The sequence below is a fragment of the Molossus molossus genome, unplaced genomic scaffold (assembly GCF_014108415.1).
Source record: "Molossus molossus isolate mMolMol1 unplaced genomic scaffold, mMolMol1.p scaffold_m16_p_10, whole genome shotgun sequence".
Lineage (NCBI taxonomy): Eukaryota > Metazoa > Chordata > Mammalia > Chiroptera > Molossidae > Molossus > Molossus molossus.
This window is the reverse complement of record NW_023425345.1, coordinates 40,851,952-40,874,208: the sequence shown is the minus strand read 5'-3', so window position 1 is coordinate 40,874,208 and position 22,257 is coordinate 40,851,952. Positions and strand designations below refer to the sequence as shown.

Here is a 22,257-nt window from a genome sequence, read left to right as displayed (position 1 = left end):
CACATTTTTGTTGCTTTTTTATTCTTTTAGCATTTCTTGAGAGTGAGGTGTATAGGAATTAAAAACTACATCCTCGAGCTGATGGGGGAAGGGAGAACAATACCCTATTTAAGATCATTTATTTAGATAGCAAAGTCCCAAATAAAAAGGAAAATACCCTATAACCACCACTGGATGTCACTGCAGGAGCTTACAGTAGGGAAGCTGGCTCCTTCCTAAGTCACCAGAAAAGGAAAATAAGACAAATACAGTTTTAATATTTTCTAATTTACATTTTTTAAAAGGTAATGATTGTGCCCTGGCCGGTTTGGCTCAGCGGTTAGAGCGTCGGCCTGCGGTCCAGAGAGACCCGGGTTCGGTTCTCGCTAAGGGCATGTACCTTGGTTGCAGTTTGCTCCAGGCCCTGGTTGGGTCATGCAGGTGGCAGCCACTCGATCTGTCCCTTTCACGTTGATCTCTCTCTCTCTCTCTCTCTCTCTCTCTCTCTCTTTCTCCCTCCCACTCTATCTGAACAAAAAATGAAAAAATAAATAAATTAAATTAAAAAATAAAAGGTAATGATTGTTTTTGTTTTAAATTGGATTATTCCACCATGTTTGTTTGTTGTTGTTGTTTACTTGCTCTGCAAAGAGAAGGGAATTACAAGAAGGGACTGAGCAGATACTACTGAACAGTGGCAAACATTTCATTTCCACGCCTGCAATTCTCAAATGTAGCTACGTATCAAAATGTATCTGAAGATCTTTTTAAAATCACAGATCACTGGAGTCTACTCAAGAACTACAGAAGCAGAATCTCTGGGGTGGGGCATAAACATTTATGTTTTTATAAGTTTCTCAGAGTGATTCTGAGTATCAGTAAGGTTTGGAAATCTCAGTTTCACTTTGTCCTACGCATCTCCTAACTTATAATGTTAGAGAAAGTAAGCTGACCCGATACCCTATATAACTGAATAATTCTACATTTTCACATCTTCATATCCAAAATGAACTTTTTGGATGTACTTTATCCCTCACTCAACCCTTCTTTCTTTCATCTCCTTTTTTTCATAATAGCTTCTTTATTTTTCTCTTCTTTAAACATTGCACAGTATATATTTCCCTAACCGCAGTAACTATATATTTTACTTTACTTATAATCTATTTTCAACTGAAGGGAAGCTGAGATACTTCTACCTGCCTTTGTTGCTTGCTCTTTGCTTTGATGACAAGCACAATTTTAGTTTGAGCATTTTCCCAATAATAAAAACAAACTCCCTTATTAAATTTATACCATGTTATAGGTAAAATATATAGTTATATATAAAGATAATTCTCTTTACTGGCCAGTTACAAGCCTGATCCTATTTCACATACGTGTATATGTTCTCTCACAAGATCCTACGTGAATTATACCCTTAATGTACCCTTACAAATGAAATTGAAGCCAAAATATTGCTTCTTCCACCCCCACACTCTAATCTTAAAGTCAGAAATCCTAACACAAATACCTTCTCCGGTTTCAGGTGCTGCTTCATCTTATCAGAAATATGATCACCTCACTACTGACCAATCTGTTAAGTGTCCAGTGTGCAGACTTGAAGGAAACTTAGACTACAAGTTAGATATAAAAAGCCCTGTATAGCCCTGGCCGGTTTGGCTCAGCGGTTAGAGCGTCGGCCTGCGGTCCTGAGAGACCCGGGTTCGGTTCCCGCTAAGGGCGCGTACCTCGGTTGCAGTTTGTCCCCGGCCCTGGTCGGTTGTGCGGGTGGCAGCCACTCGATGTGTCCCTCTCTCTCTCTGTTCCTCTCTCCCCCCCATCCCCCCACTCTACCTGAACAAAAAATGGAAAAATGTCCTTGGGTGAGGATAAAAAAAAAAAAAAGCCCTGTATAAAGACACAACATGCAGTCTTCTTGATGGGTCGTGTTGTTTCTGGTTAACAGGGAGAAGAGGCTCACGGCGAACCCCCAAGCTGTGGGCCAACTGCTCTATTATAGTTGAACACACTTAGAACATTTCCCAAAATTTTGCCAAGTAAGGGACAGAAGAATAAACTGTGGAAAAAGAACCTAATGAGGGGCTCCACCTTTGGCTGATAAATTGAAGATTATAATGTTTTCTTGTCTTGTTTTGTTTTTTCAAAAACACCAGTGCATTTCAGTTCTTCTGTAGAAAATGTCAACAATCTCAAGTTTCTTGCTTGCTTTTAGACTTCAAAGGAGATTTATGACCAAAAACAGACTCACCCAACCAATCATTTATGTAAGAAATACTGATTTAATTTTAGCATACTGCCTAATTCTGCCTTCTTCCTGACACAACAACTGGGAAGATTATCAAAGCAAAAGCTGCATAGCTAAGTCTGATAATAGCCAAAATAATGATTATGTGAGCACCAGATACTTGCAATCCTGCCAACAGAAAGAAAATAAATACCGTTCATTTTGTTTGAGTAAAATTGGAAAAGAAATTCTGAATCCATGTGGAGTGCTAAGTACTGTATCTAGTGATCATCTACCTCTGATATTTTTAAATTAAGTTGAAATTCACATGACACAAAATTAACCACTTATAAGTGGACGATTCAGTTGCATAAATTACATTCACAGTATTGTACAACCACCACCTCTACCTACTTTAAAAATGTTTCCATCGATTCAAGAGGAAACCCTGTGCCCACTAAGCAGTTATTCCTCCTTCTCCTTCCCCTCAGCCATTGGCAACCACCAATCTATGAATTTACCTATTCTGATTATTTCATATAAATGTAATCATATAATATATGACCCTTGGTGTCTGGTTTATTTCACTTAGCATAATGTTTACAGGGTCCATCCATGTTGTGGTATATATCAGTACTTCATTCTTCTTTATGGATAAATAATATTCCATCATTTGTGTATATCATGATTTGTTTATCTGTTCATCTGTTGATAAACATTTGGCTTATTTTTACCTTTTGTCTTATTTGAATAATATTGCTCTGAACGTATGTGTACATGAATTTGTTTTGAGTACCAATTTTTAATTCTTTTTGATATATACCTAGGAGTGAAATTGCTGGATCATATGCTAATTTTATGTTTAACTTTTTGAGGAATAGCTGTGATCATTTTTGTCATCAGCCTCCCATGAGATTAAAAAATATATATATATATAGGAATAGGTAGAGCGATTTCAATTAAACCAGCAGTTCTCAAACATTTTGGTCTCTATGACTACACTTTTAGAGAACCCAGAGAACAATAATTGTGTGGGTCATGTCATCAATATTCATTGTATTAGAAATTAAAACTGAGAATTTTTAAGACCATGGAGCTTGCCCGGCTGGTGTGGCTCAATGGTTGAGCATCAATCCATGCACTAAGTGGTTGCCAGTTCCTGGTCAGGGCACATGCCCAGGTTGTGGGCCTGATCCCCAGTGGGGGGCATGCAGGAGGCGGCCGATCAATGTTCTCTCTCCTCGATATTCCTGTCTCTCTTTCCCTCTCTCTTTCTCTCTCTAAAATCAATAAAGAAAAACAAATAAGACAATGGAGCCATTACCTATTAACATAAATAGCACATTTCTTGAAAAGATAATTATATCTTCCAAAATAAAAAGTTAGTGACAAGAGTAGAATCTTTGTATATTTGCAGCTAACATAAAATAGATAGATTCTCACTGCTGCTCAAATTCAATCTATTGTGGCAAGTTGTTTTCCTGAAGTATAAGAAGAAACCCCAGCCTTACACAGAGAGGTAGTTAAAAAGGGGTAGAGTAGCCCTGGCCGGTTTGGCTCCATGGTTAGAGCATCAGCCTGTGGACCAGAGAGTCCCGGGTTTGGTTCCCAGTAAGGGCACGTACCTCAGTTGCAGTTTGTCCCTGGCCCTGGTTGGGGTCGTGTGGGTGGCAGCCACTTGATGTTTCTCTCTCTCTCTTCCTCTCACTCTATCTGAAGATAAATGCAAAAATATCCTCAGGTGAGGATAAAAAAAGGGGGGGATAGAGTGGCTCAATAGCCTTTTCTAAGAATTATGGGCATTTTCTTGGATACTACATGAAAACTTAACAAATGGTGGAATCTTAAAGGTCAGCTGTGATGTGGGATCTGAAACTATATGAATAAAATGTTCTTACTTGGTTACATTAAAGTCTATATATCTATGCAGCACTTTGAATAGCTCTTTCATCCACACATGATTGTAACATTAGAAATGTTGGTTCTCTGAGTTATATATCTCCTCCAAATGTTGATAAACATCTTATTTTACAACAACAAAAAAGATCTTAATTGGTAATATCCCCATCAATCTCATCAGAAAAAAAAAAAAATGAGAAGCTTTCAAAGGGGCAGATACACGTTTTTCAAAATCTTTTTTACTTAGAACTTGAACCTCATCATTTGCAACAAATACTTAGAGTTGGTGTCCTTGAATAGACAGGCTTACTTCATTTATTTTCAAAACAAGCAAACAAACCTGCCCATTACTCAAGCTTGAATAATATTTTGTCAGTCCTTACAAGTAAAATATATCTCATGAAAAAAGAGACTCATTTCACTTACAACTCGGTTGAACAAATGCTTTTCCTCAAAACAACCCTCTTTATGCAGCAGAAGTTCTTTATGTCTTTCCAAATTTGTTATTCAGCATTTTTAAAAGGCACGCCCTCAAAGATAAAGATTTAGTAACATTAATAATTTTTACTGGTCCCTCGAGGATACTACTAAGTGAAAGCAGATTTCTTTTTTACCAAGTGCATGGCAGTGAAGACTACAGTGGCCGTGACCGAGTGCCGTGCAGGACCACTGTCTGGCCAGCAGTTGTACCCACCACTGTGCTCCACCATCTGTGCAATGGTCAACAGAGTCGAAAAGGCAGGTCAAGTTTCAGTAGCATTACTATTACGAAAATAGTATTCCTATGCAGAACTCTATCAAAGGATCTCAGGGAAACTGAAGGGTCTGTACACTATGCTTTCAAAGCCACTGCTTTAAACTTGGGAGCTGACCAGAGAAAAGTTATATAGGAATACTTTTTTAAGGGCAGGACTAGAAATTTGGGATTCCTAAGCAAATCACTGGAAAAAGTGTCCCAAGAATTACTTAAGAGCAAAAGGAGGCAGAGAAAAGAAAAGAAGCAGTCTTAACCCCCTAAACAACCAAACTTCTTTGGGGTCTTTTGAATAGTGCAAAAAATCCCTCCCATATAACCAATGCTTCTGCTACTATTCCTTCCTGGGGCTGAAAAAAATACACACTCTAGAGTCCCAAATTCCTCTTATGACCCCCATAACCCCTGCACCACCTCTGTGGGATCTTCGTTTATCTGCTCATCTCCACTTACTTTTCTCTTCCAGGCCATTCCAGAGACTCTAAGTAAGTAGATGAGTATCTTAGAGTCATACCTCAAAAGCACGGTCACTCCTCCATGACTCTCTGCTAACTAATTTCAGGTTTTTCATAGGGTTTCCAGAGACATTTTTCCCTTTAAAGGGTATCCATACTGCCCGGCTGGTGTGGCTCAGTGGTTGAGCGTCAACCCATGCACCAAAAGGTCTCCAGTTCAATTCCTGGTCAGGGCACATGCCCAGGTTGTGGGCCTGATCCCCAGTGGGGGGCATGCAGGAGGTGGCCAATCGATGTTCTCTCTCATCGATGTTCCTATCTCTCTCCTTCTCCCTTCCTCTCTCTCTAAAATCAATAAGAATATATATATTAAATAAATAAAAGGTATCCATACTTACTAAAGTTTGAGAAGTACTTTTGTATACAGTACAAAACCTATTCTTAACATTCAAAGCCTTGGAGTTAGGACTTCAACTAAACGTCTTGCATTATGGCCCATTAATCCTTTTTACCTGCAGTTCCCAAACCTGGCTGTTTGTCAGAATCACACTGAAAGTGTTTTCAAGCTACAGATTCCAGATACTACCTCTGAGATTCTGATTTAACTGGTCTGCAATGGAGCCCAGGATTCTGCATAATTTTTGGAGTTTTTTTCTTTGATTCTAATGTTCATCTGGGTCTGGGAAAGGAGCCGGAATTACTCTAGTCAGACTAGGTTCTTATCAGCCTTCCAATTATCAGGTTTTCTTCTACCTCCACACTTCTGCTGCCCACCTTCTTATACCTTCTACCCACGTTCCACATAATCAAGTCCCACCCACTCCAAAGATTCAGCTCAATTATACCCAACCACAGTCACTACAAACATCTTCCCTGCAAGAAAGCAATCTCCTGCGACTTCAGGAATACTGTTCATCTTTCCAATTTATTCGGCACATCACCCAGTAGCACTTCCTTTATCGTGGCTTTGAATAATTTTTGACATGCTACTGTTATTTAACTTTTACGTATTTTTGTTTTATCTCCCTATCTACAGTCTACAGTGGAAAAGCCTCCAGGACAAGAATGTACCTTATCCTTTTAGATATCAACCTCCTAGCTGCTGTCTTGCATATTGCTGGCTTTAAAACAATCTGTTTCCTTGATGACACATAGCTAAAAATTCTAAAATAGGCTAGATAACTTTAATGGTCACGTAGCACTTCATGATTTATGAAAAATGTTCATATCTGATATTTTACTTGTGCTATTAATCCTATTAAATGTGGTAGTATTTATTAGCCCCATCATTAAGGCAGACCTAAGGTTTAGGGAAGTCTAACAACCTCACCAAGATTAAATAACTATTAAGCAGCAGAGTAGGAAAAAATATTATAGGTTCATCTACTTCCATATAGTCTTTATGCTATATTTCTTTATATATCATGCATTATTATTCATTTTTATCCCCTTGTTTTTTATTTTAAGTATCTTATAAGCAAGCAATCATAAAATGAGCATCTTTATTCAGGACACTAAGCTAAGCTCCTAAAAAATGTCATCTCATTTAATTCTCAGGAGCAAAACAAAACTAAATGATTCTAAGAAGTGTAGGGTGGGGCAAGGAGAAAACCCTGAGGACAGATGAAGTCAGCCTTGCTCTGGAGAGAAAGCATGAACTGGACCTTAAGAGATGGGTAGAAATAAACTAGGCAGCCACTCAAAGTAAGTGGAAATGAGCACCAGTAATTTAGAGGCTGATGAGAATTTTAGCCAGGCTGCTTCAGAATGTTTGTGCTGTAGAGTTCCAGTCTGTGAAATAGAGTCAGCTTACTAGGGTGAGGATGATGGGGTACATCTTAGAATGCCAGGATATCTAGTACTGCTTTGATCCCTTATGCAACTGACTGTTGCCAGGGTCATTTTCTCACTTAAATACTTTCCTGAAAACATCTCGGAAATTTGATTTATTGAGTTATCCCTTGCCTTGTTATTCATGACCCCAAAGTTTGAGGTTTCTGCTGAACTCTATCTAGAACACTGAAATATGAGCAGGATCAATCAAAATACTCAGCAAATCATTCTGAACTTTTTTTTTTTTTAGAAGCTGTTGCCACAGTCACAACTTCAGAGGGACTTCTTTCTTACTTTTGTTCTTTATTACCAAGAAATCACTAGGATTCCCATTTGACTTTGGTTCTATGGCTAGAATATTTCTTCAAAAGGTGCCCTGCTACCTGAAATATAAGATTTTTAAGCTTAAAAAGAGCAGACCTGGACAGGCTCTAATTTGAACTGGTTTAGTTCAATTCAATAGTGATTGAAGAATTTCAAAAAACGTGGGTTGTGAAGATAATACAAGTGGACTCAGGAATGTAGAATTGTGTGTCCTGTCTAGACTATCCCTGAAACCACAACAATCCAGGGCTTCTCGAAAGGTCTTTGCCCTTTACAGGATTTAGGGCGTGGCTCTAGGAGATTTGCCAGAAATCAGTAGTAAGCAATGGGTTTCAGGCTACTGGAGCTACAACAAATTGTGAAAACAGGTAATTGCTTAACCTTACCCTCAGTAACACACTGTTACTCAGAGCATTAAGTTTAAAAATAAAAATAAAGAAATAAAGTAAGTAAATAAACCGCAGAATCCTATCTTTTATTATAAACCATATAAAAAACACTAAAAGATTTATCCCCACATTGAAACTCTATTAAAAAAGGAGAGAGAAGAATCAAAATGTAAGCGTATTTCTATTATGCATTTATTGTAAAAGTCCTGTGAGCTTACTCTTTGTATGGATTCTAAGAATGACAGATGAATTGGTGAACAAGAAAAAGTTTCTGCTTGCATGGGTCTTACATTCTAGCAGGGGAACAATGCATGCGAACATACACACTCCTGCAAATAAGAGAACTATCAGGCCCTGGCAAGTGCTTGTGGAGATGCCAGGGTAGCTACACAGACCAGGTGATCAGCAGGCCGGCAGGAGGCGCTGCGCCAGCCTCGGAGCGAGGGAGCTGCTGCAGGAGGCTGAGCCCGCCGCCAAGGACGCCCTTGAGGACCGCGACACCTCCACGAGCATGCCGACCAGCCAACCACGACCCTCGGTTTGAACCTACAGTTTTTCTTCCTGAGCAAGAAATTAAAATGCTGGAAGAAGATGAAGAGCTTTTCAAAATGCGGGCAAAGCGGTTTGAATTTGCTTCGGAGAACAATCTCCCAGAAGGGAAGGAACGAGGCACGGAGACGTCAAGTTCCTAAAGCCTAAGGGGACCGTCCGCCTCCTCTTCAGGGGGGACAAGACCTGAAGATATGCGCCAACCACGAGATCACGCCAATGATGGGGCTGAAGCCAAACTCAGGCAGTGGCCAAGCCTGGGTCTGGACACCCACGAACACCCACGAACACCCAACGCCGACTGTGCTGACAGCGCCCCGAGCCGAAGCTGCTGGCCATCCACTTCCTTGATGCTGAAAACTCACAAAATTCAAACAGTTTGAAAAATGCAGGCAAGAGAGCGAAGAGAGAGAAAAAGGAGGACTGGGCAAAACGATAATGCCGAGAAATGGTTGAAAAGCTAGAAGCTCTTTCAGTAAAGGGGAGGAAATTAGTCCTCTGCCCTTGTTTTCTGTTCTGTCCTTTCTTTTCATTTTAAAAAATTTTTACCCTGACCTTTTTTTTCGGTTTGTTTTTATTCTGTTTTGTTTTTACGAGAGATTTTATATAAAGAACTGAATTCCAACATTCAGGTGATTTTTTTTCCCCCTAAGTTTTTGCCTTATTGAAGACGACTTCAGAAAATCCATCCCCAAGTCATGAAAATGTACACTTTCTTTTCCATAATGGACACAGTTATTTATAGTCATCAAAAATAGTGAATAAACAACTCATTGGAAACCTTAAAAAATAATAATAATAAGACTAGTTGACCAGGGAAACTCTTTCTGAGGAGGAGATATAAACAAATCTGAATGACAGAAAAATGTCAATCCCTGTGCAGGAAAACATCTTCTATGAAAAGGAAAGAATAATTCACAAGTGTATTTCATATAGAAGTAAAAAAATAATTTACTACCTCCACCCCACACACACACCCAACCTCATCTGGACAATTTTTAAATTGGGGCTTATGCTGCAAATCTAATAAAAGAGAACAAAACATAATTGCTATGATCTGTATGTTTTCATGCCCAAAATCCATATGTCGTAACCTAATGCCCACTGTGATGGTATTAGGAGGTGGGGCCTTTAGGAAGTGCTTGGGTCAGGGGTGAGGTTGATGGGTGTGGGGGAGGGGGTAGAGCCTCATCAATGGGAATAGTGCTTTATAAAAGAGACCCCAGAAAGATACTTTCCCCATCTGCCATGTAAGGGCACAGCAAAAAGACACCTTCGGTGATCCAAGAAGTGGGTCTTCACCAGACACTGAATCTGCTAGTGTCTTGATCTTGGACTTCCCAGCCTCCAGAACTTAAGAAATAAATGTTTATTATTATTAAGACAGCCAGTTTATGGTATTTTGTATAGCAGCCTAACAATGTAAAATAAGGGGGTTGGACTGACAATTGGTCCTTCTTATTCATATCACTCTAGGCAATTGCTATTCTTTTGGACTATAGCAACTATATTCCAAGTGAATAGTATACTTTCATTCTTACTATTATAAAGATATCATGTGCCCGGCTGGTGTGGCTCAGTGGTTGAGCATCCACCCATGCACCAAGAGGTTGCCAGTTCATTTCCCTGTCAGAGCACATGCCCAGGTTGTGGGCCCGATCCCCAGTAGGGGGCATGCAGGAGGTGGCCAATCAATTTTCTTTCTCATCCATGTTTCTATCTCTCTCTCCCTTCTTCTCTCTCTAACATCAATAAAGAAAAAAAAATTTTTTTAAAGATATTATGTATTTTTCCCTTATCATTATAAGTAGAAATGCCACAAAATTAAATTATACCATTGATCACTTCTGAGGTTCAATTTTGCATCTTTATTCATTTTTAAAATTATTAATGAGTATAATCTGAATAAAATCCAAAAATGATTGTTCAAGCATCAGTGACCTCGCTGAGATAGTGAACAAACTGGAACTCCATTCACTTTTAAACCAGTGGAGGGCTGACAGTGAATCCTTCACATCCAGTGAAACACATCCGGATTAACTGCACTTGATTTCTAAAGATGGAATCCAAGTTTCCTCTGAATAGAGTTTATACTCCACTGATATAACAGGCAATAAGCTATTTGTATCCACTGATCTTGAGTAAATTTTCTTTTAATTTATTGATTTTTTTAGAGAAAGAAGAAGAGAGAGAGAGAGAGAAACATAGATGTGAGAAAGAAACATCTATCATCTGCCTTGTGAGTGCCCCCTACTGGGGATGGAGCCTGCAACCTGGGACATGTGCCCCGATCAGGAAAGGAACCTAGAACCAGGACCTCTCAGTCCATGGGACGTCACTCAATCCACTGAGCCACACCAGCCAGGCTAATCTTGGGTAAATTAAGATTGCTTTTCTTTGGCTTTGTTCCTCTAGTCATCAAAAGATAACAACAACAATCCTGCCAGCCTCTGACAGATATACCAATTTTAAATAATGATGATGATGATTATGATAATAATAATAGCAACTACCATTTATTAGGCAGTAAGGATGTTAGATGATTTGCAAAGATAGCCACAATATCTCCTCCCATCCTTACATACATATTTCTTATTATGAAACTGTGGTCTCTCCTTTAAGAAGTGGTATCTCTTTCTACACCCCTTGAATCTAGGCTAGTCTTGTGACTTGGTTTAGCCAATAGAGTATATCATCAAAATTACATTAAACAAGTGCCAGAGCCTAGGCCTAAAATGGCATATTGCTTCTGCTCTTGCTGTCTTAGAATGCTGCTGAAGACCAACCTGTGAAGAAGCCCGAACTAGCCTACTGAAGGATGAGAGGCCACAGGGAAAGAGAGGCTCAACCATCCCAGCTGTTCCAGCCATAATTGTTGAGGCTCCGGACTCATGAGAATGGCTGTCTCAGACCATCCAGTCCCAGCCAAGCCACCAGCTGACCTCAGCCACATGAAGAACCCAGGCCAGACCCATAGAAGTATTGTGGAGTCAACCTCAAAATCATGAGAAGGAAATCATTCCTGTTTTAAGCTCTTAAATGTTCGGATGGGTTTTTGCATTATAGATAACTGATATACTAAGTATGGACTAGCGACCTAAGGGCTTTATATTAAGTATTTAAATGAATCTTTCTAATCCTTTAAGGCCAATAGTATTAATGACACCACATTACAAATAAAGAACTTAAAGCTCCACACATTTAAGTAACTTGCCCAAGGTCACATAGTAAAGAAACAAATCTAACCCAGCTCTGGCCTGGCCGGTGTGGCTCAGTGGTTGAGCATCGACCCACACACCAAGAGGTCACTGGTTTGATTCCCAGTCAGGGCACATGCCCAGGTTATGGGCAAAATCTCCAGTAGGGGGCATGTAGGAGGTGGCTAATTGATGTTCTCTCACATCGATGTTTCTACCTCTCTCTCCCTCTCCCTTCCTCTCTCTCTAAAATAAATGAAGAAAAATATTAAAATATACTCTATAAAAATAAAAAAAAAACCAGCTCTAGCTTTCAAGCACACATTTATATCATGCTACCATTCTATAATGATGTTTGAGAAGGAAACAAGGTGGGGGGTGGCTTTTAAAATCCAAGTCAGACTTTAGTATTATATTTCTATATAGAATGTAATACTTCTGTTTTGGGAATTTCAAGGTAATAGTAGCATGTATGAAAAAAAGGAGACAAATTTTAAAATGCAGATTATTTATGAAAGAATACCCTCATATATAACCATAAATATTTCATATTCAAATAACTTCCAAACACATAAAAAATATATAGTGCAATAATTTTAATGATTTAAACAATATATGACACTGAACTGCTAGCTCCTCTACAAGGTTATACATATAAAATCAATCTACTGAACTTCTCTGCTGCTTTCATAAGGTTAAAAATCACTAAACATTGTGCTCCCCTAGGCACTCAAGTCACTTTGATGCTTTGTTCGGGCCAGGCCACCTTCTTCAGGGTCCTGTTATTCAGCCGCACCAGGGCCCACACAGAAGCAAACTAATTAATCAATATGCCTATAGGTGAGAGGCTACACTCATTATTTATTAAGCCCTGCTAGTTATCTCATTGCTAGATTCATAGCGGAGACAAAGAAGTGAGGATCATGGTCCTTAATGTCAAAAATATGTGGTAGAAATCGACCAACTTGTCTCCTCCCTTCAGCCTCTCTGGCCTGCAGGTGAGAGATTTGACAACCATTGACGTAGCAACTGTAATCATCCGCCCAGAAGGCAATCATTTTAACTGATCTGCTGAGCTCACACATGCCATGAGTCACGATTAAAGGAAATGTCTTGAAAGCTTCAATCACTATGAATAACTTGCTCATTGCCAGCTCTAGTGGTTGTGCACCTGGTTTCCACCTCCCAAACATTTGGGGACTTTTAAAAAGAATAATTTTCAGTCCTGGCCAGTTTTGCTCGGCCGTTAGAGGCTCGGCGGTTAGAGCCTCGGCCGGAGGACCAAAGGGTGGAAGGTTTGATTCCGGTCAAGGGCATGTACCTCGATTGTGGTTTGATCCCAGCCCTGGTGGGGGTTGTGCAGGAGGCAGCCAATTGACTCTCCTGCATCAATGTTTCTCTCTCTCTCCCTCCACCCCTCACTGTATCTGAAAATCGATGGAAAAATATCCTCGGGGTAAAGATTTAAAAAAAGAAGACTTTTCAGACCTGCACACTCAAAATATATCTAAAATAGCAGCCAAAAATGAGCATTTGCATTAAAGAGAAACACCTTAACCCTCACTGCCAATGAAAGTCCTCATTGGAGAGTGGTGTTCAGTGCCGTCAAGTTTAGAGCTGCCTTTTCCAGTCCTGATCCACTTTGATTATATGTGACTAATGATAAAACTGCTACCCATTGCCTTGGCAACACATCCTTGTGCTAAAAAAGGAAATAAAACCTGAGGTTTATTTTAAACTTTCTATCTGTCAGGTCTCTTACACTAATTTAGGAAATACTTTCTAAAAGCAATAGATAATAATAGCCTACAAATAGTAACAGGAAAATATTTCCTGAGAGAAGACACTTATTAAAATGTATTATAGTTTATATTTTAAATATGAATCAAAAAGTATTTATGCCATTCATGTTATTTAAAGTTCTCCATTAAGATATTATTTCTGCTCTAAAATTTATACTATATTTAGCCTTTTAGTAACTTCCTAAATTTTTTGCATATTGGAATTTATATATGGTTAAAGGAAATAACTTTATTCTGAAGAAGCCCGAACTGTAGATCTGAAAACAATAAAAGATTAGTGCTTTAAAGCTGTAGTGTGTAAATCAAATTGAAATGCAGGTGTAAAAGTCACGAATTTCTGAATCATTATTTTAAGTTCCTAGCAGAAGGAACTGTAGCCTCACGATTCGGTTATCTGTTATTTACATTCCAATTCTACATTCCTGTGGTTCTAACTTTTTATTTATTTATTTTATCATATTCTGTTGGTAAATAAAAAACAAAAGAAATAAAAGAGATTTCAAAGCTGGGACTAAATATTCAAAGGTAGCAGACTGTAGAGCAGCCAAACACCACAAAAGAATTCACAGCATTTTATTTCCATGCCTCAATTTGTTGGCTAGAAGCTACCTTTAGCGCTCATCTCAGGGCTTGCTCACAATTCAGGAAGTTGGTTAGGCACTTTTCCCAGGAAACATGGCAGGGCCTGCCTCTTGTTGGACTAGAAGCACATCTAGACTACGTTTTGGGGCACAATGCCAGTCTGCATACTCCTTCACCCTGTAATTAGCAGTTGCTATTACAACAGGATTCTTATCTCCAAAGGGAGCCTTTTAATGAATTTATATGGTTATCTTATTTTCAAAAGGATTGTTTTCCTGAGTTATTGAAGTCTGAAACTATTTAAAAATTATCTCAGTGTAGTTTGTTTTCTATTTATAGGGAATATTACATAGCTAATTAACTGAATACCTAGAGTACATAAGGATATCTATCTGACTTTTTAAAAAAATAAGCTACCAGTCCTGACTGGGTAGCTCAGTTGGTTAGAGCATTGTCCCATATGCCAAGGTTTGGGGTTCTATCCCCTGTCAGGGCATATACAAGAATCAACCAATGAATGAATAAATAAATGGAACAACAAGTTGATGTTTCTCTCTCTGTCTCAAAGCAATAAATGAAAAACAATTTTTAAAAATAAGTTACCAAAATAATATAAAAAACCTAGTTACTACTAACAGTTGTTGAGCACTCATTAAGTACTATGTAATACACTAAGTGCTTTTATTCATTGTTCATTCATTCATTCAACATATACCAATTGTCTACTATGTGCACTATTCTACGACCTGGAGAACAGCAGTGAACAAAACAAAATCCTTTCTTTCATGGAGCTTATGCTGCAGTAAGAAAACAACAATTAAATAAGCAAAGTATAGACCCAGAGACATAGAAGTAGGATACAGACTGACAAACCTCAGAAGAGGGGGCTGGGGGGGAGATAAACCACAGAACTTATATGCATGTATGTATTCATAACCATGGACAAAGACAACAATACTGGGGGTGGGAGGGGGGATCTGAGAGGATGGTGTCAAGGGGAAAAAAGGAGAAACATCTGTAACAAAAATAAATTAATTTTTTTAAAAAGTGCTATGGAGTGTGTGTGTGTGTGTGTGTGTGTGTGTGTGAGTGTCTGTCATTCAAATGATAAGTTGACATGAGCAGAGACCCAAAGGAGGTGAGAAAATCCAAAATTGAATCTCAAGGGGATGTTTGTTAAAGATCATTGAACAATTATTTATTTATTGAGGATTTCTTATAACCACTTACCATTTAATCCTTACAGTAGCACTTCATGGTAGATATGTTTATTGCTCCCATTTTACAGGTAAGAGAATTGAGGCTTAAAAATGTAAAGAAACTTGCTTAAAGCCCCACTGCTTATAAAGGGCAAGCTGAGATTTAATCCATATCTGCCTCACTCACAAGCTGTGCTTTTGACCATCTTCCTCTTGTCAAATCACCCAAATACTGAAAATCAAGATTTCTCCATGTTTAATATTGGTGTCTATTTAACAGGATAGTCAGTTACAACATCACCCTTAAAAAAGACAAAAAATCAATTTGTAAGAAAAAGTAAATGAGGTTTGGCTCAATCAAATAAATAAATAAATGAAAACAAAAATGGTTCTCCACTGCCTCCTGAGGGACCTAGATGGAGGCAGAGCAGACCTTGTTAAGCTGTGGCTCTCCAGGAGCGGGCCAGGCTTACACACTCACACAAAAACAACAACAAAGGATACCCTAGCTGGCCCTGTGGGGGAAGGTATTGAAATCATCTTTCAAAGCAGCACTCTCAGATCTGTCAAAGAAGGCATGAATAAGGAGAGGGAGAGAAGAAGAAAAGGATAGGAACAGTTTGTTGGAGGAATTCTCTACATCACTTGTCCTTCTTTCCCACTGAATCTTGGCATGAGGGTTGGATATTATCAACTGGCTACATATTGAGCTTTTTTTTTTTAATCCTCCCTCGAGGATACTTTTTCACTTATCTTCAGATAGAGTGGGAGGAAGAGAGAGAGAGAGAGAAACATTGATGTGAGAGACACATTGACTGGTTGTCTCCCACGCGACCCCACCAGGGCCCTGTGGACCAAAATGGAGGTACTTGCCCTTGACCAGAATGGAACCTGAGACTCTTCTGTCTGTGGGCCAACTCTAACCACTGAGCAAAATCAGCCAGGGCTACATATTGAGCTCTTCACAAGGTATAATCTACCTCAAGACTGGTCCTGCTGGGATGGGAGGAATTGCTTCCAAGACCTACCATCCACATGACTTCACTTAAGCCACAAGGATTTAGCCATGTGTCTGGCTGAGAAAGAGTGGCAGAACCATCACCATTTCCTTGTTTAGGGTTGGAGACCCTCATATTCCCCTTATCCCTGGAAGCTTTTGAACCTGCACATTAAGAGTATAGGCAAAGATTAAAGGGCATGGGGAGGGGGAAGCTGTGTTCTCCAGCCACTCCAGACCTGAATAAGTGGAGTTTTACAGTAATCGAGTGACTTGAAAGAAAGTGAACATACAAACCCAAGCAATCAAAGAAAATTATCTTACTTAATACCAGGGATAGATGTTTTTCTTTCTCCCTCTCAAGTCCAAAGAGGAAAATCAGGACGAGTGGCTTAGGTTGTAAACTTTAAGGTCAAGGACCCTTTCTGTTGAGCTCAGCTCTCAAGTTCCCTGTAGTCAACTGCCTGTGAAACATAATTAATAGCACGATAAATATAAGTTGTGGAAGATGAGATTGAAAGTCAGAGGCCCCTTCAATGGGCCCCCTACAGAGCCTGCCATAATGAGGACTTAATCAACATTAGTAGGGCTATTAAAAAGTATCACCTATTAAAAGTGTGCCCTTCCCTAGTGCCTCTTGCTGGAGTTTCTCTGTGTGGGTGTGTTCATAGGAGAGGAGTGGTGAGCATAGTGTACCGGGTACAATTTGTATTTGTAAGAGGAAACAGATCTCCAACGAAGAACATATGTTTCTGAGACTGCATCTGTGCAAAAAGTACATAGTCCCCAGTTGTACTAGGAAAAAAAACTACCGTATTATAAAAAAAATCTTTTATTTCACACGTCATCTTCTTGGCACTTTTTTCTTACTGCCTTTTCTGCCTGACCAAATTGCCCTTGTTCACCCTCAGGTCCAGGAAACCCACTAAATGTTTCCAACAGTCTGACACAGCCTGGCTAACCAGGTGTAGTACTCACTAGAGGATCCCAGAGGCAAACCTGAGCCCAGCAAGAGACGTGCCTTTCTCGGGCGCACCTGCCCGGAGGGCGGCCCCTCCGCAGCCCAGCGGAAATCATCCTTTGAGGGCTGGGCGGAGGCCGAGCACTGCAACGAAAGTTGGGCGCGGCCCTGGCTGGCAGTACCCGAGGTGACTCTAGAGTGCGCGCGACCCCGGCGGACCGCGCCCTCCCCCACCTCCTCCACCTCCCGGGGGCAGGTCCAACTCGCCAGGTGTCCGCGCTCACAGCGGGCTCCGCCCCCGCTGCCGGGCCCAGTGCGCCTGCCTAGCGGGAGCCGCGCCCCCTCCTCCTGGGAGGCCGGGCTCCAGGGCTCCCGTGGCCCTGCTCCCCTCGGCTCCGGCCTCTCACCGGCACTGGGGCGGGTCCGGAGGCGGGTCCGGGGCGGCGGGGCGGGGCTCCCACCAGTGACCCGGGCTTCGCTGCAGCTTGTTGCAGTTCGCGGCCGGCGAGCGGTTCGGTCCACTCCTTCGGTCCCATGGCAGCTCCCGGTTCCCCCGCCGAATGCGGCTACATCCGGACGGTCCTGGGCCAGCAGATCCTGGGGCAGCTGGACAGCTCCAGCCTGGCTCTGCCGTCCGAGGCCAAGCTGAAGCTGGCGGGAAGCAGCGGCCGCAGCGGCCAGGCGGCCAAGAGCCTGCGGATCCAGGAACAGGTGCAGCAGACCCTGGCCCGGAAGGGCCGCAGCTTCGTGGGCAACGGTGAGTGGAGCCCCGCCGCCTCCCTGCACCTCCACGACCCTCCCCGTCCCCCTCCCCTCCCCTCCCCTTCCCTCAGCGGTGCGACTCTCTGCTTCCTGAGGTTCGGGACCTGGTATTCTGCCCACCTGTTGCCCGCGGTCCCCTTGTTAGAGCCGCCGCGCCTCCCGACTCTGACCCGCTCACTTGGAGAAAGCACTTTTTTTCCAAAATAAGCTCCTACTCAGCTTTGTCACACGTGTATCTACGTATATTAAATGCACATATATATCTAAGTGAAAGAATTCAGTCCAAGATTTTTACTCCTTCCTTAACCTGCTTTCCTCGCCGCCCTCCTCCGCCCAGGGGTCTTAATCTGGAGGCTCCAGGAGTCTGTAAACACTGAAATTTTATGCAGATATTCGATGTGATCCTTTCTCTAGGGGAAGGCGCGCTTAGCTTTTATTACATTTTTACAAGAGTCTGTGACCTCAGTAAATATTTTGAAAAAGAAAACCTGGAAGTACTGGCGCCCCTACAAACTGTAAATTGGGATTGCGGTGCCTCGCCCAGGTACTTCGGGGCGATGGTCCACTCCGTGCACTGCGCGAGTGGTTGATCTAGGAAGTAAAAAATTGGGAAGGAGGCTTTGAGCCAGTAAGAGTCTCCACCCCGCGGGGGACGAGGGGGAGGAGAAAGGGGACTTTGCCCCGCCGGCCGCCACACCCCCACCCCACTCCCTCTGCCTTTCAGCGGTGTCCGTAATCGATAGTCTGGAGAGATGGAAGGTGAAGAAGATGGCAAACTAGTTGTAAAAACTTAGAAGACATGAAATATTTTCTCCCCTGTTAAAAGTCAGATGATCAGAGCTGCACAGCCCCTCTTTTATTTGATAATTATTTTTTATTATAAAAGTATTATAAGCTTATAGAAAAGAGAACAGGAAAGAAATTGAACAAGTAATTAAATTGAGATATCAGTTTGTTTCCTGCAATGTTGAATTGCTTCTCAGGAAATTATAGGCCAGTGGCTAATGGGGAACACATTAGGAAAAGGAAAACCCCTTGCAGACCGTACTAGAAATTTAAAACAGCAGACCCTGGGAGGCGGTATGGTTTTCAATTTGTGTAAAAGAATCCTAAAGGATCAGGCAATCAATATTTACATACTTGATAAGTAAACAGGGATGTTTAATGATTATAGTTAATGTAACTGAGTACCTACTATGTGCCAAGAATTGGACTATGTGGTTTACATTCAATGTTATTTATGCTCCCCCCCCACACACACACACAGAAACAAAACCTGGTTAGATAAGTCCTTTAATCCCCATTGGGCAGATGAGGACACTAAGCAGTTAGGTAACACTCAAGTTCCCACAGGTAGTAAGTAGCAGAACTGATATTTAAACTTCCAAGCCTGAATTTTTTTTTCAATCCTCACCTGAGGATATTTTTCCATTGATTTTCAGATAGAGTGGGAGTGGGGGAGGGAGAGAGAGGGAGAGAGAAACATTGATGTAAGAGAGACACATCAGTTGATTGTTTCCCACAAGACCCCAACCAGGGCCAGGGGTTGAAGTGCAACTGAGGTACATGCCCTTGACCGAATCAAAGTCACAGCTCTTTGGTCCTCAGGCCGACACTAACTACTGAGCCAAACTGGAGGGCTCCCAGCCTGAATTTTTAAACCACCCATCAGTTATATTGTTAAGCTTTTTAGTTATTAATACAAAGTAGGATTTTTATCAGACACCAAGCCCCCTCCTATTTTTCCTTAAATAAAATGGAGGTGGTTCTGGGAGAGTGGGAGTCTAGATAACAGAATTGCCACAATGCACGGGAAAAAAAACTAAATTTACATTTAGAAGGCTGACTAATGACACCAGGACAACTGAGGTCAATTTTTTACCAATGAAGTCACTGTACCCTTTAGTTTGTGCAGGTCCAGTGCTACACTGAAACCAAACTAGCTGCTTCTGCTTGGAGGACGCAGCCATGCACATTAGATTGGCTTTCATAGCCTCTGAGAACGGCTAGCCAGAAAGCAGACAGACAGCAACTATCCAGTAAGTGGTGGGGAAAGAACAGAAGGAAAGGGAGCATTGCTGAGCATCTAGTATGTGCCTAACCCTGTTCGAGAATGTGTTTGCATTTTATTATATCCTTAAAACAATTATATGAGATAGACAGGAGGAGTTATTTCACATATGCAGAATGTGTTGGTCTGTCAACATTTATTGGACGCTTAGTCCCAAACCCACACATGATCTGTCCTCTGTATTACATGTTATTTCGTGAATTCAAGAACTATCAAATGAGTCTGTTCTTCATGCAGGGCACTGAAGGTGCTGAATGAAACAGACTCTGCTTGCTTTTTGGGAGGAGTGTAAAGTCTGAAGAAGGAAACCTCCCTCTAAAAAATGTCTTACAAATAAAATATGGTAAGCTACCCTGTAAAAGAACAGCTAATACATTATGGAGTTTAGAAGGATGGATTAGACTTTTCACTGAAGAGAATGTTGAAAAGATTCTTGGAGGAAATGGGATTTTAGATCCCCCAAATTCAATAGGATTGGACATAGAGAGGTGGCTGGAGGGAAAATCATTTTAGGCGGGAATAGCAGGAATGTTTCATAGTTCCAAGAATTGATATGGTGGAGCAAAGAGCCCTGTCATGATACTTCTGCCCCAGTGCTGAGGGCAACTGGCTGAGTAACCCTTCAAACTATGGAACAAAATGTTGGAAATATTTTGATTGCAACAGGAGCTTCCCAGCAAGCTGCAATACACTCAGCAGCCTACACAGAAGTGCAAGTCAGCCAGAGAGAGAAGCCAGCAAAAAACACCTACTTACTTTGAGGCCTCAGCTTTCTGAGACTCAAAAAGATCAGCTTGAAAGACATTTAACACTAACATGCCATGGAACAATTCCCAGAGATGGTTCAAATATGTTGTTTAATTAAAGTTCTTTGAAAAAGTCTGGGGGCTCTTGATGGTTGTGTGTGTTTCGTTTATTATTTCCGTATTTGCTATCTTGTCTCTAAAGTTGAAACAGACAAGCAATTGTTGAAACAGTGCTGGTCTGGAAAGATTCCTGTATCAACACAAGACATTCTGGGAAGAAACGACCCTGGTGTTAACTGTGGTTAGCTCCACTGGCCCTGGAGAATTCTGAATTGTTGACATACCTGTAAGATTGAGGCAGTAGATAATCTGCTGAAAACAGATGAGATATGTGAGGCTGATTTGTTGATAAATACCCTGCAAGGATCTTTAACCCTATCAGTTTCTCCCTACCACCTTAATATAGGTAGGTGGTTTTCACTGTAAATCATTCTAACTTTTGTTATTTTAAACTGTGCTGAATGATTTTTAAATTAGTTGTAATTCAGGGGGAGGGGCAGAGGTGTATAACAACATTGTGAAATGAGTCTGTATCGTAGGGAATTTAAAAAATTCTTTTATAAAAGTCACAGAGAAGACATTTAAGAATCGCAAGTATTAGCGAAGGGAAAAATTTTTAGTGTCCATAGCCTAGTTATTATTCTTACTTTGAAAATACTACCACTCTACATATTACACAGTTCCCCCCGGGCGCCTGTAGGAAGAAAGTTGTGGCTTAAATTGTTGTATGGAATACTTATAAAACAAAGTGAACAGTATCTTAATAAAATTTGCAATCTACCATAAACAATTGAGGCATGCCATTTAGTTAGATGGTTTTCTTAGCCAATATCTTTTGAATATCTGTGATCATAGGGAATTCTGGAGAAAGGACTGAAAACTGGCTAAGGTAGCAAAAAAGGCAATTAGTAGGTGTTACTGGGGGAAGAGGCAGGGAGGGGGACTTAGATGTTGTTCAAATCCTGTACAAATTCTTTGATTGCCAAAAAGGAATTCCAGGAATGAAGCAATTCTGGAAGCGAGGTGACTAGTTGGTCAGAAAGGAGGAGAGATCAGAAGAGGGGAGGGGAAAAAAAAAGTTCAGTGTTGGGGTGCTAGGGCCACGCTGCTCTGAATGGAAAGTGTCAGTAGTGCCAGCTGATTCAATGTACCTCCGTGACTGCCTAATATAGTCCGTGGGCAACCTGGCAAACTTTTGTCCAGTGTCTAGCAAATCGCTTGTAGAGAATACCAAAAAAAAGTATCTTTTTTTAAAAAAGAAATTCTTCCGATTTATAATTAGTCAAAGGAAATGGGAAAAATGAGCTCTCCACCCCTAGAAATGGTGAAAACATATCTATTGTGTTTAAGATCTTGAGTCAGGCATGGCCTGGTAGAGAAGTTCAGAATCAGTGGAACAGTGTGTGATTATAAAAGTTCCTTGCTCTATGTGTCACAGATAAGATACAGAAAATTACCTTCAAAAGAAGACTGT

The 22,257-nt window shown here is 40.9% G+C and overlaps 1 protein-coding gene and 1 pseudogene across 1 annotated transcript in view; both read left to right on the top strand.

Annotated features, from left to right (window-relative positions):
- The first annotated feature begins 7,793 nt into the window (after positions 1 to 7,793).
- Positions 7,794 to 11,221, top strand: LOC118623691 (annotated as a pseudogene).
- Positions 11,222 to 17,678: 6,457 nt separating this feature from the next.
- PKP2 (plakophilin 2) overlaps positions 17,679 to 22,257 on the top strand; it is an 89,552-nt gene continuing 84,973 nt past the window's right edge. Inside the window, exon 1 of the mRNA XM_036251891.1 lies at positions 17,679 to 17,901. Coding sequence (XP_036107784.1) covers positions 17,679 to 17,901 — 223 coding nt within the window. The remainder of the gene's footprint in view (positions 17,902 to 22,257) is intronic.